Raw genomic sequence first — 16,633 nt, forward strand, 5'->3', positions numbered from 1 at the left:
TATTAGAGAAGGCTTTAGTAAGTCCTCATCTGAAAAACAGATCACAATCCTGATCACCTGTGTTCCAGAACAATGGACTCCTGTTAGACCAGAACTAGGCAATGATCATGGGAATGGAGAACCTAATTTATAAAAGGAGATAAAGGAAGCTCTTCAGATAAAGGACAAGATGAGAAAACAGCCAATTTATAGCCAAAAATTAGGTTGGAAATTAGGGAAAGGCTTTTACTGAAAAGAACAAGCTTTTGAGGTAAGTGTTCAAAGAACAGCAATGGGTACAAAATGCAAAAAATAATTAATGAGGTATATGTTGAATAGCTGATGAGTTTCTGAAAGTCATCATGCAAATCATAGCTGCTAGTAGGAGAGTGGACCTGAACTTTTCTCCCATCTGTAATCCCTGCCTACAGACAGCTAGCCTGGAATGCTGCAGCCCTGCCATACAATACATTCCACTCTAAAAAACCCCAAAAAATAATAGTTAAAAAGCAAAAAAAGACTGAATCAAAAGTTTAGCAGGAGAAGACGCTAACTGCACTGAAACAATTCAAACCTTATGAAACCAATCAGTAAACACTAGGACAAACTGTTCATATGCTCTGAAATAAATCACAGAATTTAATAGTTTTCTACATACTGCTCAGGCTTCCTGTAAGGGTCACTGGTATCGATCTACAGGATGGTCTGTATAAGCAATTTTCACACGGAAAACTTCACAGCGATCCTTATATATATATTTACTAGGTAAATCACTGTTTAACAATGGTCAAAATATAAGATACAGTTTCTAACTTGCAAACAGATAAAAACCAGTGTATTACCAGAAAATAGACTCTTTTCTGTCTTGTAGAGGTCAGCTAGTTAAGACTATCATACCAGACTCATGTCTTCAAGCATATCTTTTATACAATCTGATAAAAAGCCATTTGAAAGGGGACTGCTGAGTCTAGCTCCAAATTTGCCATCAAATTCAAAAATGCTGCCAAAGGCATGAAAGTAACACACTGTCCTCTACATCCACCTGGAATAAGATCAGAACAAATGAGCTTAACCAGCAGCAAAAGTAGAACTAAATCAGGCAGTAGGAAGACAATGAAGAACCAAAATCAATTTTCAGGGGAGCCCGTGGGCTGTTCCTGGACTTTTAAGAGCAGATTAGACAAACAACAGTCAGGAAAGGTACCACAGAACTGATTCCGCACTTCTGATGAATGTTTCTCAACCAAAACCAACCCTAATTTTCCATATTCTAGCCATGAGCAGCATGATGGAAAATTAAGGTTGGTTTTGGTTTTGGGATTTTTTTTTCCCCAGATACACCTAAGCATTTTTAATTCTTGTTTTAATGTCCCATTGCCTATGCTTTACTTCAGTACAAACCAGGAAAGAAAATCAGCCTCAGAATTTCAAGTCTTCACCCTCCCCCACACTGAATTATAATTCAGTCTGGGCAATAACTGCTTTTTCTCATGAAAGCATATTCACAGGAATAAATGTAATTACAAGTTTCAAAAGGTCAAGACATGAAATACATCTCCTGGTACAAACCACCAGATCACCACTTTTCTTGGCATATGCTGATTTAAGCAAACCTCCCGAACCTGCTACATATATTGCTGAACTTCCTGCATCATTTCCAAACTGACTATGATGAAGAAGATATTTCGTTAAAAAGAAAATTAAAAAAGCACCACCAAGAGGCAAGCATGAGGAATCTGTAGTGCAGCACTGCTGAAGGAGCAGATACTAAGAAACATTTTTCCTAACACTTTTGACCTTGTATTGAGCAGAGGTGACAGTCAAATCATTCACTGAACTCCACGAACTCTGTTTGCTAAATTTAAATAAAGAACAAGTATGAATGTAATTTAATTAAAATAAATTGAGTACACACTGCTCCATTCCAAAAGATGTATTTAAAAAAAAGCAATGCTAGTGCTACAGAAACTGATTTTCCAGTCAATGTAATAAGGACTCTTGTTTCTAACGACACATTTTGCTCTGTTTAGTAACACAATCAAAGCCAGCAAAACGAGATACTGCATAAAGCTCTCCAAGTGCATAATCTCAATAAAAGCCCTGAAACTTTAGCCTGACTCCAATATTACCTAAGCCATTTTCACTCCCATTCTTTCATATGATTTTGCACCGACTACTACTTCTGACTTTCACCAATCTTCTATTTCTGCAGCCTTATTTTCTGTTTTCTCCTTGAGCATATACATACAGTCACAGAATCACTCTGACTTAATTTTATAATTATTAATATTGTAACTATTACCTTCTGGTTTCTTTCTTCAGTCGTTAGATCCACGCCTGTCATTTGTGGCTCACCTCAAAAACAATCTCATGCAATACCTTGTCATTAAGCGACTGGAGCAGAGCTCCTGCCATTCTGCATACAGCATTTTGGGACTGAACAGTTACTTCTCTGGTCTGTACTGAGCTCCAGGACACTTGTTCCCAATGCAAGGTGAAGTAGTTTAGTACTGCAAGTACGTTTAGAGCTTTACACAACGTAAGAAAGGAAGTAAACTCAGATACAACAAGTGAACTGACAAGATTTTATTAAAAATTCAGATTCACAGAATTTTAGGGGTTGGCCCTCCAGAGATCATCGATTCCAACCCGTCTGCCAAAGCAGGCTCCCTAGGAAAAAAAAAACTCACTTCAAGGAGCAAGCTCCTTTTTCTGCCAGCCTATTAGCAATGGCAATAAGCAAACCTGCATCTTTCAAAACACAGCAGATGTTGTTTGGAAACAAACTCATCTCTTCATTACTATATATAAAGCCTAATGCAACCTGAAGGCAGCATTAGCGTGCTCAGGTAAACAGAGAAATCCAGCAAAGATACTGACATGGAAGTGAATCTTTAACAATTCACAGAAATTGTCTAAATTAACTACCTCAGTTTTTCTTCATGATAAAAGTTTGTTATGAAACACTTCAAAACAGGCATTCTATTCAAGACTCCACATTGCTGAACAGCAATTAAATTGACTTTATGTTATAGTGAGATAGGTTGAATGCTTTGGACTAGTTTATTTCACACCACACAGTTCTATTAAGTCTCAATTTTAAGGAGAAAGGAGAAAAAAACCCACCCTAGCTCCTATGTTAGGCAGACTCCATAACTTCAATAATGTAAAGGGAAACTGTTTTGCTTCTAATGTATGGTAATTTTAACTAGTCTTTACAGAGAAAATAAATCCAGATCAAGCAATATAATTGACCAAAGAAATGCACCAGCATTGAAAAATACAAAAATGCAACTGTATTAACAGAAGATTACTTTCTCAGTTTGTTACCTATGTAACACACTCTACTTAGCCTTTATGCCGAATTGGGTCTAAAGCTCACAAACTGAGTTTCAAGACAAAACAGTGTTGCAAAGCAGCAACCTGAGAATGCAGGTTAAATCTGAGACAAACATCTTATTTCCTACCCCAACTATTTAACCAAGTGTCTTAAATTACACATTTTACCAACATAGGAAATCCCAAATAGCTCATCAGGAATACCTGCAGGATACTGCAGATGTATCACTATACCTTCAAACCATAAATCTGAAAGACTGGGATGACCAAAAAAGAGTTCAGGTAAGAAATTTAGGAAATGAAAAATCATCTTGAACTAGATCTAATTAAATAGATGATAATACAATGCTGAAAATACATAGCAAAATAGACCTAGTACCTAGAAAGAACCACGGAGACAGCAACCCCTTCACGAGTACCACAGGAATCCATGAACAAGCATTTCTTACTTAAGATGTTCATCCTTGTGCTCAAATTCCTGTGGCCACTCTACATGGTCGGGAAACTTTATTCTTCAGTGATATCATGCAGTTATTGATTAAAAGAAACAGATTATGCAAGTTCATATGCCATATATGGAAGATTTCTGAAGATATATTTACATTTGCAAGGTTGCACTCTAAGAAAACACTTCATTTGCTACTTCAATCTTTATTTGCTTTGTATAGCTAGGGGAGTAAAGTTACAACTCCAATTTAAAATCAGAGTAAGCAAAGTCAATGGCCAAAGTATTTTTAAATGTACATTAAGTTCTTTTAATTGTAGTTTGTCTTTATACTAATTATAACATCTTTTGACAAAATTCACTTTCCACAAGAACTGACCAGGCATGAAGAGGGTTTACCCAAGCCAAAGGTTCACCTGTCACTTACTGAAAACAGTCTTAACGACTATTGCAGAAAGACAACTAGACATCTTTGATCACAAAAAGCTGTGAAATACTAACTTAGTACCTAAGTAACCTTCTGTCTTCATTGTATTATCCAAACGAAGACAGCAGTCCATTTTCTTAAAAAATGTCAAATAAAAAATTAAGTATTTTCTAAAATATAAATCCCTCATTACTCTAAATGCATCTGAAAGTTTATTGTCTCCCTTCAATTTTACAACACTGAATCAAACAATAACATTTTCCTCCTATGTGAAAATGGCCAGCTAAAGTAAATCAGGTAAATGCTAAGCATTACAGAAGAGCCATTTTTTGACCAATAGCTAGCACAGCAGCTCATTTACTGCAAGTCAAAGTAATTTATGAAGCTGGGAAGAAAGGGACTTAATGTAGTATTCAGTGAGGCCAGTATCAGAGTAACTTATGGACAATGTAAACAACTGGTTCAGCACAATGACAGAATGTATTATCTCTGTGTGCTCATTTTGCCTGGGATGGAGTTATGGAGTTAATTTTCTTCATAGTAGCTGGTATGGGGCTGTGTTTGGGATTTGTGCTGGAAAATGTGGTAACACAGAGATGTTTCTGTTACTGTGCAGCAGCACTTACACGGAGCCAAGGCCTTTTCTGCTTCTCACCCCACCCCACCAGTGAGGAGGCTGGTGGTGCACATGGAGCTGGGAGGGAGCACAGCAGGGACAGCTGACCCTAACTGACCACAGGGATACCCCACACCATATGACATCATGCTCGGCATATAAAGCTGGGGGAAGAAGGAGGAACGGGGAATGGGATGTTCACAGTGATGGCATTTGTCTTCTCAAGTACCTGTTACACATGATGGAGACTTGCTTTCCTGGAGATGGCAGAACACCTACCCACTGATGCTAAGGGGAGAAGGAATTCCTTGTCTTGCTTAGCTTGCATAAGCAACTTTTGCTTTCCCTATTAGACCATCTTTATCTCAACTCAGGAATTTTCTCACTTTTACTCTTCTGATTCTCTCTCCCATCCTGCTGTAGGAGAATGAGCAAGTGACTCTGTGGCACTAAGCTGCCAGCTGGGGCAAAACCATGACACTCTGACATTATAAAATGTAATTATCGTTGTGAAAAAGAACACAACTCATTTTATCTTTCAAGGTAATGTTAAAAAACATACCATTAGTCTGCACTGATCTAAGAGCTTAACTCACACTGTGGTACAGAATTAGGGTTTTTGTAGTATTTTGATGTTAAATTAAAAAATTACACAGAAAATTCTACCATAGTGTGCTAGTCAAATACAAATTCTAAATATCCTAAATTTAAGAAACTTCTACCTAACTCATTTCTTCTTGTGAGAAGCTTATCAGGAAAAAACAGCTGTTATCACAGAGGGTAGAAATAGAAATTTGAGACAGGTTAAATCTGAAGATGACCATCTACTCCTGTGTTAGATAATAAACAGTAACTGTTAAGTTGAAGAAATCAGCAATTTAAGACCTGTATTTTGCCTGACTGCTGGCAAGATTTTAGCTTGTCAAGAAACCCGGAAGATTTAGTAACAGAGGCATCTTTGTGTACTTGATGTAAACCAAGAGATGCATCAAAGAAATGGTCATTTAATGGGTGACAAGAAAAGGTGACTCCAATATCCCACACAGGAAAAAAACCCAACACAGAAACACCACAAAAAACCCAAACACCCCCCAAACAAAAAAAAAAAACAAAACAAAAACAAAAACCCCCAACAAAAAAAAACCAAATAAACAAAAACCATGCCAAAAATATCTTTTGCTTTAATTTTTCGTAAGTTTAGCCAGAAAAAATGTTAACTTTATTAACAAACAGCACTATGATTCTTCCATGAGCATCATACCATAAAATCACAAGCATTGTTTAGCTTCTGCTAGTGGGCACTTCACACATGCTTAAGAAATAGCCTTTCAAAAGAAAACTTTTGCCTACATGTGCAGTCTGAGCTCACACAGACCCTTAGGAGGACAGGCTACTTCCTAAACCTTTTTTCTTCCTCACACTAGGGGCATGTTCTGTCCCTTAAAGAATTAGCAGAAAGTCTTTCAAGTAAACTATTGTGCGACTAAGGACTTTACTGTAAAAGTACTGATGTACAGTCTGCACAATCTCCTGTAATAGACTTTGAGGCAAATTAGGCACACATCATTTGGAATTAGTTGTGGTATCTTCCTTTCTGCTTCAGAACAAGGAATCAAAGCAGCTTTCTGCTTCTTGAGGCTACACAGAAGCTGACCACTTCTCTATCCCCCTATTTCACGTATTGAAAATAACACATTTTCTAAGACTTGACTTCTGCTCACTTACTTAAACTGTGACTTTCCTAAATCCTTCATTTTATATCAGCCAGTATTGTATTTTATGCATTTATTCTATATTCAATTGTTAAAATAGGTACACATTGCACTCTAACCCACATTCAGACCCTCAGGGGACATAATCTACTTCCTCCTGAAGTCTGCAACATGCACCTACTGGTTTTGAACACGCACCCAGAGCTATTCAAAGTCATAATTTCTACTAGAAATGTATCACTGGAAATAATTATTTCTAATCTCCAGTGAACAGTATATAAAGCTCATAAAGCAAGGAGATTCATTCTTCTACACGGACAAAGGCTAGAGCTGTAAAACCAGATGTCTTAGCCATAAAAACGATACAGATTACTTGAATCTGTCATGGGCTATCATCCCCTTCCCATGAATAAAAGTACTGAGAAGAGCAAAACACAAATCTTTTCCTCTACAGGAGGCTGGAAAACCAAGGGAAAGAGTGGTCTGTGTTAGGCTCATTAAACAGCACTGATCTATTTCACAGCTTTAAGTATGCCAGAGTAGGTTTCTGTTCCTCCATACACCCCTGAACAAGACACTGATTGCCACTGAAGTATTAACAAGAAGAAACGTGCAATTCATGAGACACGTTGTTGTGTAACAGATAGGGACATAGTAACTTACACTATCAACTGACATTAGGTAAAGCACATCCATTTGCAGCATGTTGTACCACTGTAACTGATTCTCCTTCCTGAAAAGTAAGTTGGATGACACAAGCACCAACACACGTTCTTACCTTTTTGTATCTTCTAGCAATAACCTAAGCAGTCTGCATTTTTAATTCCAATTGAGACACAAACAGCATTAAAAACAAAATTCCAATACAACCCCCCCCAACGTCATGACTCAAAAATAAGAGTGGCAGAAGCAGACCCAAAAGAAAACTCCATCAATACAGTCATGCCTTCATGAAGAAATAAATGAAGTGGTATACATACTTTTCTGCCTGCAGTTTTGTGGTTTTCACTATCAAGTCCTGGGTTTGTTCCTTTGCTGCCTAAAATACAATTAGAATTGTTAGGAATATGAAGAACACAAACATATCAAATGCATTACACAACTTTTAAAATATTTAATACTTCTAAAGCTTTCTGACTATAAATAGAGTACTCCCTGAAACAAAAAGCCTTCCTGAAACAAGTACTCATTACCTCTCCCTATTTCCAAGCCTTAACCATATATATTTCCATCTTGATATAAATTTATATGCACATGGTTAACTGTTAATGTATACTTAACACATTATTATAAATATTAAAACATCATTATAAATATTAGAAATAGTTCTGATTATTCTGTTTGCCCATTAACTGTAAACTGCTTGCTGCTACAAAACACAGAATGAAAAAGGTCCCTCTGGATGCTGAACTGCCCAGCACCAGTGTCCAACCAGCCATTTCAGACAACACGAATACAGATCTGCTGGTCTTCAAAGTTCAGCTCCACAGCAGTCCAAGCAGCTCAGGGGGCTGTAAAGACTGAGTGCAACACTCTTAGAAAGTACATGACAACCCTAAATGTTCTCCAGGTGACAGGAGATAGGACAAGGGGAAAGGGCATGAAGCTGCACCAGGGCAGGTTCAGATTAGGTATTAGGAAAAAATTTTTGACTGAGAGTTGTTGGGGCCTGGAACAGGCTGCCCAGGGAGGAGGTTGAATTACCATCCCTGGATGTATTTTAAAAAAGGGCAGATGAGGTACTGAGGGATATGGTTTAACAGAGGACGGGAACGGTTGGACTTGATGATCTTAAAGGTCTTTTCCAACCTTGTAATTCTGTGATTCTGTGATTCAGTGATGACAATGCAAGGGAATCCATGCAGAAACAATTCTGCTACAAGCAGCAGCTGCATGATTAAAGAGACTGCTGCAACTAAATTTAAAGAACACTGAAAGTTATCAATCAGCAAGAAGATAAAAGACATCTGGAATTGTTGGTTTCCCACTGGACACCAACAGTGGTCATTTAAGACAGAAAAATAATCAGATCTAACAACAACAAAAGAGTAATGCTGAAATCAAAATGCGTTCAGGATGGAATAGCATTGCCAGCAAAGAGGTGGAATCAGCCATAAGGATATTCTGTGTGAATAACTTCAAGGCTGCTTTAGGTCTAAATCCCAATGTTTGCCAAAATGAAGACTGCCAGTTTCCAAGGCTGTGAGAGGTCTTATGCAAGTATATAGGAGCACTGATCCATTTCAGCCATTCTGCCTGCCACACTACGTGAGCTGCACTGGAAAAGCAGCCAAGCTGGAGGAACACTTTGGAAGGTGAAAAGTGGACTGCAACCTCTCACGTACAACTTCAGCCCTCAGAGGGGACCGGAGCTGTTCTGCCAGTACAGACAGTGGATTAGCATGTGAATCACAGAATCATAGACTGGTCTGGGTTGGAAGGGACCCCAAGGATAATAGAGCTCCAACCCCCCTGCCACAGGCAGGGCCACCAACCTCCAGGCCTGGAGCTACACAAGGTTGCCCAGGGCCCCATCCAACTTGGCCCTGGACACCTCCAGGGAAGGGGCATCCACCACCTCTCTGGGGAGCCTGTTCCAGCACCTCACCACTCTCTCTGGAAAGAACTTCCCCCTAATATCTAATTTAAACCTATCTTCCTTTAGCTTTAATCCATTCCCTTTTGTCCTGACATTGTCTATCCTTTTAAAAAGTTGAATCCCCTCCTGTTTATATGCTCCCTTCAGGGACTGGAAGGCTGCAATGAGGTCCCCCTGCAGTCTTCTCTTCTCCAGGCTGAACAAGCCCAGCTCCCTCAGCCTCTCTTCATAGGGGAGGTGCTCCAGCCCTCTAATCATCTTTGTGGCCTTCCTCTGAACTCTCTCCAACAGTTCTACATCTTTCTTGTATTGGGGGCCCCAGATCTGGACACAGGACTCCAGTTGGGGAGGGCAAAGTAGAGAGGGACAATCACCTCCCTGTCCCTGCTGCCACCCCTCTGCTGATGGAGCCCAGGATACCATTGGCCTTCCAAGTGAATTTAATAAAAAGTTGACAGACTTTACTCAACATTTAGTAGTTCCAAAATACTTAGGGAGATCTTTAAGCTTTTTATACCTTATATAAATAATAATAGGTAACTTTATTTTTTTTTATTTTAACCTTTTTTTAAAACTAATACTGATTTTCAGTGCTTCAGCCTAACAAAGAAAGTCTCTTACAACAAAAGACTGTACCTAATCTATTGAGTATGGAAACAAACAAATTCCAGACTTTTTTTTTTTTTACCCCCTTCCTTCACAGTTGCAGATCTGAATAAACAAAACAAGAAATTTGCTTTCTTTCCAGTACTTTCTGGACAGAAGTACTAATTGCCAAGAAAAATGTTATGAGCGGAACAGCAGAACGGAAGGAAAAGCAGGTTTTTTTCTAGATCTGGCCAGATACATCAGGAAGCCAGTTTTTATTTACATGCATTCAAATACATGCCAGATGCTGTAATTATTTTATGTATATAATGTAAGAGCTTATACCTAAGTGTAACCAGGTAACTGGCATAAAAGTCAGAGACACAAGAAAAATCAGAAACTTCCTATTTGATGGTGTGGATTAAAGCCTCAAAAAGCCAGAATCAAAACTCACTGAATCAAGATCCAAAACAGAAATATTTTTCCCTACATTCCCCCACCCCCAACCTCAGTATACTAATTAAAACTTTCATCATCCTTCAACCCCACTTTATTCCATTCCAGCACTTGCCACCTCCTCCTCTCCCTTTCAGCCATTGTGTTTATGAAGTCACTGTCCTGAAATGAGACCTGACAGTATCCAGTTCTTTGGACTGTATGGTGTTATAAACCTACAAACTAAAAAAAAGGTTAATTTTTTTTTGGCTTATCAATATATAGCCCCTTTCATATCTTGCATTTTTTCTGCTCTCTTACTACACTTCTCTTAGCACACTTTTCAGTCTTACACTCCTCTTTCTATCTGCTCTACTTGGTCCATTTTTGTCTTCTAATTCAGCTGAAGCATATGCTTGCAAGTCTTCATGTCCTATTACAGATTAAATACCACAGTGTTTGACAACTGAGTACTAGTTCATGGGCTTATTAACTTACTTTACATTCACACAGACAAAGAAAACATGGGTTGAATTGAGACAAGTTACAAGTTCTACAGGGCTCTACAGGAAACCTCCTGTGAGGCACAGAATGAAACTACCTACTGACTTTAATAGAAAAAGAAATCACTGCAGGGTGGCTCTACTTTGGGAAAAAAGAAATCACAGATGGTAGCTATGCTTCATGATCTAAAGGCAGAAAAGAGCAAAAATCTGCATGGACACTTGACTCATTTCCACATCTAAGAGTTTAATCAAACAGTTCCTGAACTTCACCAGGGAATACATCCACATTAACCGTGTTCAAAGGGATCTGAGACCTCCGAGGTGTATTACCCATTGCCTTCCAAAATTGAAAATTAAGTACTGCAGTGGGCTACACTGTACTCTCACACTTTTTGGAATAAGTCAATCAAACTACAAGTGTCCTTACGGGAACTACGTGCAATGACTATGAAACCTATTCATCTAAGTAGGGGGATATCTAATGTCCCTTCACACGTATTATGGGGGAAAAACGCTACTGTTTTCCCAGGATTTTTTAGTGAAGGATTCTCATCTACATATTTTAACTTATGTGCTGTATTCAGAAAAGATTTAGTTTGCCAAAACATCTACACTTCACAATCCATAAACCTTTCAAACTCATTACCATACTGAATACTGAACTTGCACAGATTTAGTAATGCACTATAAAACACAGCTTCTTATTTCTCCTAGAATATTATGGATTCAGGACTAGTAGAGAACAATTGTTTTTGCTGCATATCCATGTTTTGAGACAACTTTATGAAACAAAACCAACAGAAAGAAGATGGCACGCTAGATTAGTCTCCCTCTTTGAATTACAAGATACTTTACTATGAATATACTTGAGGTATTTATATAAACACATAGCTCAGCAGATACAGTCAATGCAAAAGGCAGGTAAATTTTAAATGGGAATATACAAATATAATTAACCCTTTAATCTCACACACATCCAATCTAATAAAATATTTTCTCTCCACTCATATACAAATGGCAATCACATTGCTAGTCTCAAAAAAAGTATATTGCTGCACTCTGAACTGCAATTTGGAAGAAGACATTGAAATTACTTCATCAATACATTTTCTAAACAAGTAAAAAGAAATATATTCCCATCCCAAAGTAGCATCACACACATCCTACAGAAAAATCTATCAGTGTTAAATGTCCAAGATAACTATTTATCCTTTAAAAAAAAAAGTAGTCACTCTTCAAATGGAAAAATATACAAAGCACATCTAAATTACCTTCAAACGACTGGACATATCTTCACAGCAGCTGCTCATTGCTTGCACATCTTCGTTTATACTCTCAAGCTCCTAAATAAGTTAAAATAATAATAACAACTATTTTTAAATGCCATACCTAAGTCCTGCTTTATCCCACCAAAGTGAGATGCCCAAGCTAAAAGGTAGAGTTGCTCTAGGTTCCCTGTCAATCAATGGAGCTAACGCACCACTAAAGATCAACCTTCACTTGGGATTTTTACCCGTTTCAAACACCACCTCTGTCTGCGCAGGATTCTCATCAAATGATGAAACAAGGATATTTGTCCTGGAAAGCCAAAATCTCCCTTAATCCCTTTTTTTTTTTTTTTAAACTTTAAATTAAATGTAAGTACTCTTGCAAGATAGGTAGTCATGCTGTAGAAACGTTACCTCTTTGACTTGCTTGAATATGTGGACAAACTCTTCATTTATGGCGAGGCTCCGGCGCTCAATGTCCCCACGCAAGTTCCTCCGGGTCCGCAAACTGTTTTCCACAAAAAACGTGGAGAGAGCCTTGAGTGCTTCCAGCATCTCCTAGAAAACAAAACAAACAAACAAAAAAGATCTTAGCCTTCCATGCAGTCACAAAGCAGTGGGTTACACCGTCTCAAACCACCACGAGTTCACGGTCTTAAAAAAAAAACCTCAACCTAAACAAGCCACAATAAAACTACTACACGGTTTTTAGAGAAAAAAACTACCCACATACACTCCCCAGATCGGTGGGCAAGCAGATAAAATTACTGCTGAGCCTTCCTTCTGCCTGTATGCTGTGGCACACAGCTTCACCTCCAGCTTTACCCAGCAGAGCTGCAGCAGCTAGAGCCTGACCGACCCGCAGAGGGACGTTTAGACGCGAACCCCGCTGAAGAGATGCCCTCCGAGCTGAGGGGTACGAACCTCCCTGCGACTCGAAGGGACCAAACAGGCGCGCGGCATGTCTCCGCAGAAGCGAAAAACCGTGTTTCGGGTTCAATCGGTGCTGCAAACGTCAGGCTGCGCCTCCGCAGCGGAACTGAGGGTATGTCAGGGTTCGCTTCCCAGCGCCGGAGCCTATCGGGGCTCGCAGCGCCTGACGGCTCATCCGGCCGATTCCCCGCAGGGCCCCCCCCCGCGTCTCACGCCGGGTAGGCCACGGCTCCAGGGCCCGGCCCGGCCCGGCCCGCGCCTCACTCCCTGAACCGCCGCCGCCCGCCCCACCTTGTCGTTATCCAGACGAGTCTCCAGGATCTTGTTGAGCTTGCGGGACAGCGGGTTGCTGCCAGGGGCAGCCGGAAGCCCCGGAGCTGGGGCAACAGCCGCCGGCGGCGCGGCGGTGTCGGCCATGGCTGCGGCCCTCCCCGGCCGCTCGCACCCAGCGCCGCGGCAAGGACCGGCCCCGGCGGAAACGCGCTCCCGAGGCTTTGGTTCCGGCCCGGCCGGCCGGTTGCGGGAGCCGGGAGTGTGGTCTGCGGTACAAGCGGCGCTCGGGAATCAGTGAAAGGCTTTGGGTTGATGGTAAGAGAGAGAGTGCTGGCTTCCCGAGGTCAGGTGGCCGCATTTCTTTCGTTAAATAAGCGCTTTAGGTGTGATCTTAATTAAAAAAGGAAAACAAATGGGCTGTCTGTTGAGTACACTCATGTCGGTACCAGCAGACGTGTGTCAGAATGAGGAGGGCGGCTTGTTTCCCCTCCACATTCACCAACAGGGAGGTTTTACCCTTGAGGTGTCCTTGGGGCACCAGAGCAGCAGCGAGCCTCCCTGCAGCAGAGCCGAGGAGTCATGGCCACGCTGGGGTCTGTGTCCTCCCGCCACAGCAGCAGCCTTCACTCCCCTGCACAGCCCGGCCGGCCTGGCCTGGGACCTGTGGCAGTGCCACCTCGGTGGGATTGGGCCAAACATCTGCAGGAGCCCAGCTGTGCACCCCACTCCTGTGTGCAGCTACAACACAGCCCGTCTTGAGGCAATGAAAAGATTTCTGTGAGCTTTTCTGTAGGATGAAAAGCAGATACACAGATGAAGGTAAGATGCTGTGGGGTGAAGATGACTGCGCACAGCACACAGCTGTTACTTGAGAGGACAAGGGTCTCACCATGGTATCAGCTCTGAAAACAGCACCTTGCACATGCTGTTACAAATCTCTTTCCATTTGGTCGTGTGAGTCAAAAAGCAAAGATTCAAGCAGAAACTTAACTCTTCAGGAGTTTGAGGACTTCACATTGCTCTTCTGTAGGCTCCTCCCAAAAAGAACTGCAAAGAAGTCAAGAAGCAGCCTTTGCCTTTACGCCCAAGGTGGCACACTGAACTTCTGAATGTTTGCATTCACTTATTTTAGTTTGAGTCATTTATCTCAAGAAAAAAATATGAACAGCACACACATACTCACACCCACACCCAAATCATTTAGGATATTTTTCTACTTAATCTTTTTTTTTTGTTCACTTCCTCACATGGATCCTCTACATAAAAGGCAAGCTTTTTTGAGCAGCCTGTGTAGTACCTTGGTTCTACTCTTGACTAGTCAGCAAGTCGGTTTTCAGGTATTTGCAGACACCTTATTTCTCTCCTTAGTTTCTGTTTCTCCACCCTATTTCACTGATATTATCTCCTCCTAGAAGTCCTTTACTTCTGACTAAGCTTCCAGGAGCCAGGATCTCCCTTCTCCATGTCAGAAGAGATAAAAGAACACACAGGCATCGCAGGTGTGAGTAATTAGTATTTGAGCATGTCAAGAAAGTCCTATTATTAGAAATGACCTCCCAACTATAAATTGGATGTTCTTAGCAGTTTGAACAACATTGCAAATGCTGTTAACCGGTTGGATGAGTTGACAGAGAGAAGGCACACCTCAAAGTCAGAAAGACCTGAACCACAAGTGTCAGATAAATCAAGACCATTGCCAAGTCTCATCCAGCAAGTTATACCACAAACATACAAGAAGCCACAAAGATTTTCCTCTATCAGTCAGTACATGCAATTCCTTTTGAAGCATCCGGTTCTGCTTTCAGGTGCTCCTTGATGGGTGTGCTCTTTGAATGAGTTTCATGAGCCAGAATGCTTCTAGCTGATGCAACAGGCTGGGCTGCCGCTGCCAGGAAACAGTAGGATTTTGAACCAGTATGTGTTTATCTGTGGATGTGTTCTCCGGGGAAAATGAGAAGAAATAATCGAGGGACCACTTTTTAACATCCCACTGCTGAAAAAAGCATTTGTATGAGGACACCAGGGCTTATCTTTTGTTCTTTTGGGAATATTAGATACAACTACAGGAAAAAAATCCTCACTTTTTCTGACAGGGGTATTATTTGTAGGCTAGATTTTTTTTCTCAGGACAGATTTTTTGGAACAAAAGTGAAAATGTGATAGTGCAATGAGGTCAACATCTAAGACTCAGCTGAATGTGCCATAGCTTATGTGTGTCTCAAAGGCAGGTTTGACATGACATTCTTACCAGTTACCTTATCCCCCAGTAAATGTTATCCTCTTAAGTCAACTGGATGTACATAGTGGGATAAAACAATTGGGAGTTTGTGATCTGTAATGGCCAGAAGGGACTTTGGTTTCAGATATCAGTTGCTGTGTATCAGTGGAAGACAGTTTGTGTACTCTGGGTAATTTACTCAAGCATAAGTTCCCTTATCAAAGCTAGATGCAGCAGCAAAACTACAGATGTCAGCAAAGAAATGTCTGGTACATGGCGTTTTCTGTTGATTTTTCTTATCTCAGTTCCTTATTATGTTGGTTTTGGGTTTGGGGCTTTTTTCCCCAGGAGTAGACAGCGAAATAACTGCTATCCCTACGTAGCTGGTGAAAGTGTAGTGTTCACAAAACACTCATTTGGTACAGTACAGACAGGAACAAGAGTTTAACCTGCAGAACAAGGAGTATGTGTGGTCTGTGGAATGCCACCTGCAATCCACATAGCCTGAGCTAATAATCCCATTGTACTTTCAGATGTTTGGAGGGGTACATATACTTTTTAAAGACAATAAGGGTTGCAATAGTTATCTGAATCTGTTCCTCAAAAGGCTAAGTAAGAATAAAACTCAGGTGAATTAGTAGGTTGACTGGGGTCAAAGACGTGATTAGTTGGTATTTCCCTACCCTTTGGGCAAAGAGGATTGACAGAGCAGGACATAAAGGATATGTTTCCTTAAATATGGAGAAGAAGGAGTGGCCCTTGCTATGGGTGTTGTCACAGGCAAATGAGAGTGAGAAAGAGGAAATTTTGTGATATGGGAAGAAGAAAATGTAAATATACCTTAAAGGGGGAGGGAAGGGAAGGGAAGGGAAGGGAAGGGAAGGGAAGGGAAGGGAAGGGAAGGGAAGGGAAGGGAAGGGAAGGGAAGGGAAGGGAAGGGAAGGGAAGGGAAGGGAAGGGAAGGGAAGGGAAGGGAAGGGAAGGGAAGGGAAGGGAAGGGAAGGGAAGGGAAGGGAAGGGAAGGGAAGGGAAGGGAAGGGAAGGGAAGGGAAGGGAAGGGAAGGGAAGGGAAGGGAAGGGAAGGGAAAGGGAAAGGGAAAGGGAAAGGGAAAGGGAAAGGGAAGGTAGGAGGGAAGGGACTAAAGCAGAGCTTGCCTCAGCATCATGCACAAATGACAGGAACAGGAAAGATAATGACATTAAGTCAGGGATGTGAAAGGTCATATCACAAATGCCCATAATTATTTGTATTTTCTTACAGTTCAATAGATAAAATGAATTTGATGATGCTGTAG

The 16,633-nt window shown here is 40.8% G+C and overlaps 1 protein-coding gene across 1 annotated transcript in view; it reads right to left on the minus strand.

Annotated features, from left to right (window-relative positions):
* COG6 (component of oligomeric golgi complex 6) overlaps window positions 1-13,449 on the minus strand; it is a gene marked incomplete at its 3' end in the record, with an annotated part of 57,371 nt that extends 43,922 nt beyond the window's left edge. Inside the window, exons 1-4 of the mRNA XM_084276997.1 lie at window positions 13,139-13,449; window positions 12,329-12,472; window positions 11,918-11,989; window positions 7,499-7,557 (exon numbers count right to left, since the gene is read on the minus strand). Of these exons, the coding sequence (XP_084133123.1) occupies window positions 7,499-7,557; window positions 11,918-11,989; window positions 12,329-12,472; window positions 13,139-13,264 (401 nt within the window). The 5' untranslated portion in view covers window positions 13,265-13,449. The remainder of the gene's footprint in view (window positions 1-7,498; window positions 7,558-11,917; window positions 11,990-12,328; window positions 12,473-13,138) is intronic.
* Window positions 13,450-16,633: the final 3,184 nt, after the last annotated feature.

This window comes from Gallinula chloropus (assembly GCF_964237585.1).
Source record: "Gallinula chloropus genome assembly, chromosome: 1".
NCBI classification, from domain to species: Eukaryota; Metazoa; Chordata; class Aves; order Gruiformes; family Rallidae; genus Gallinula; species Gallinula chloropus.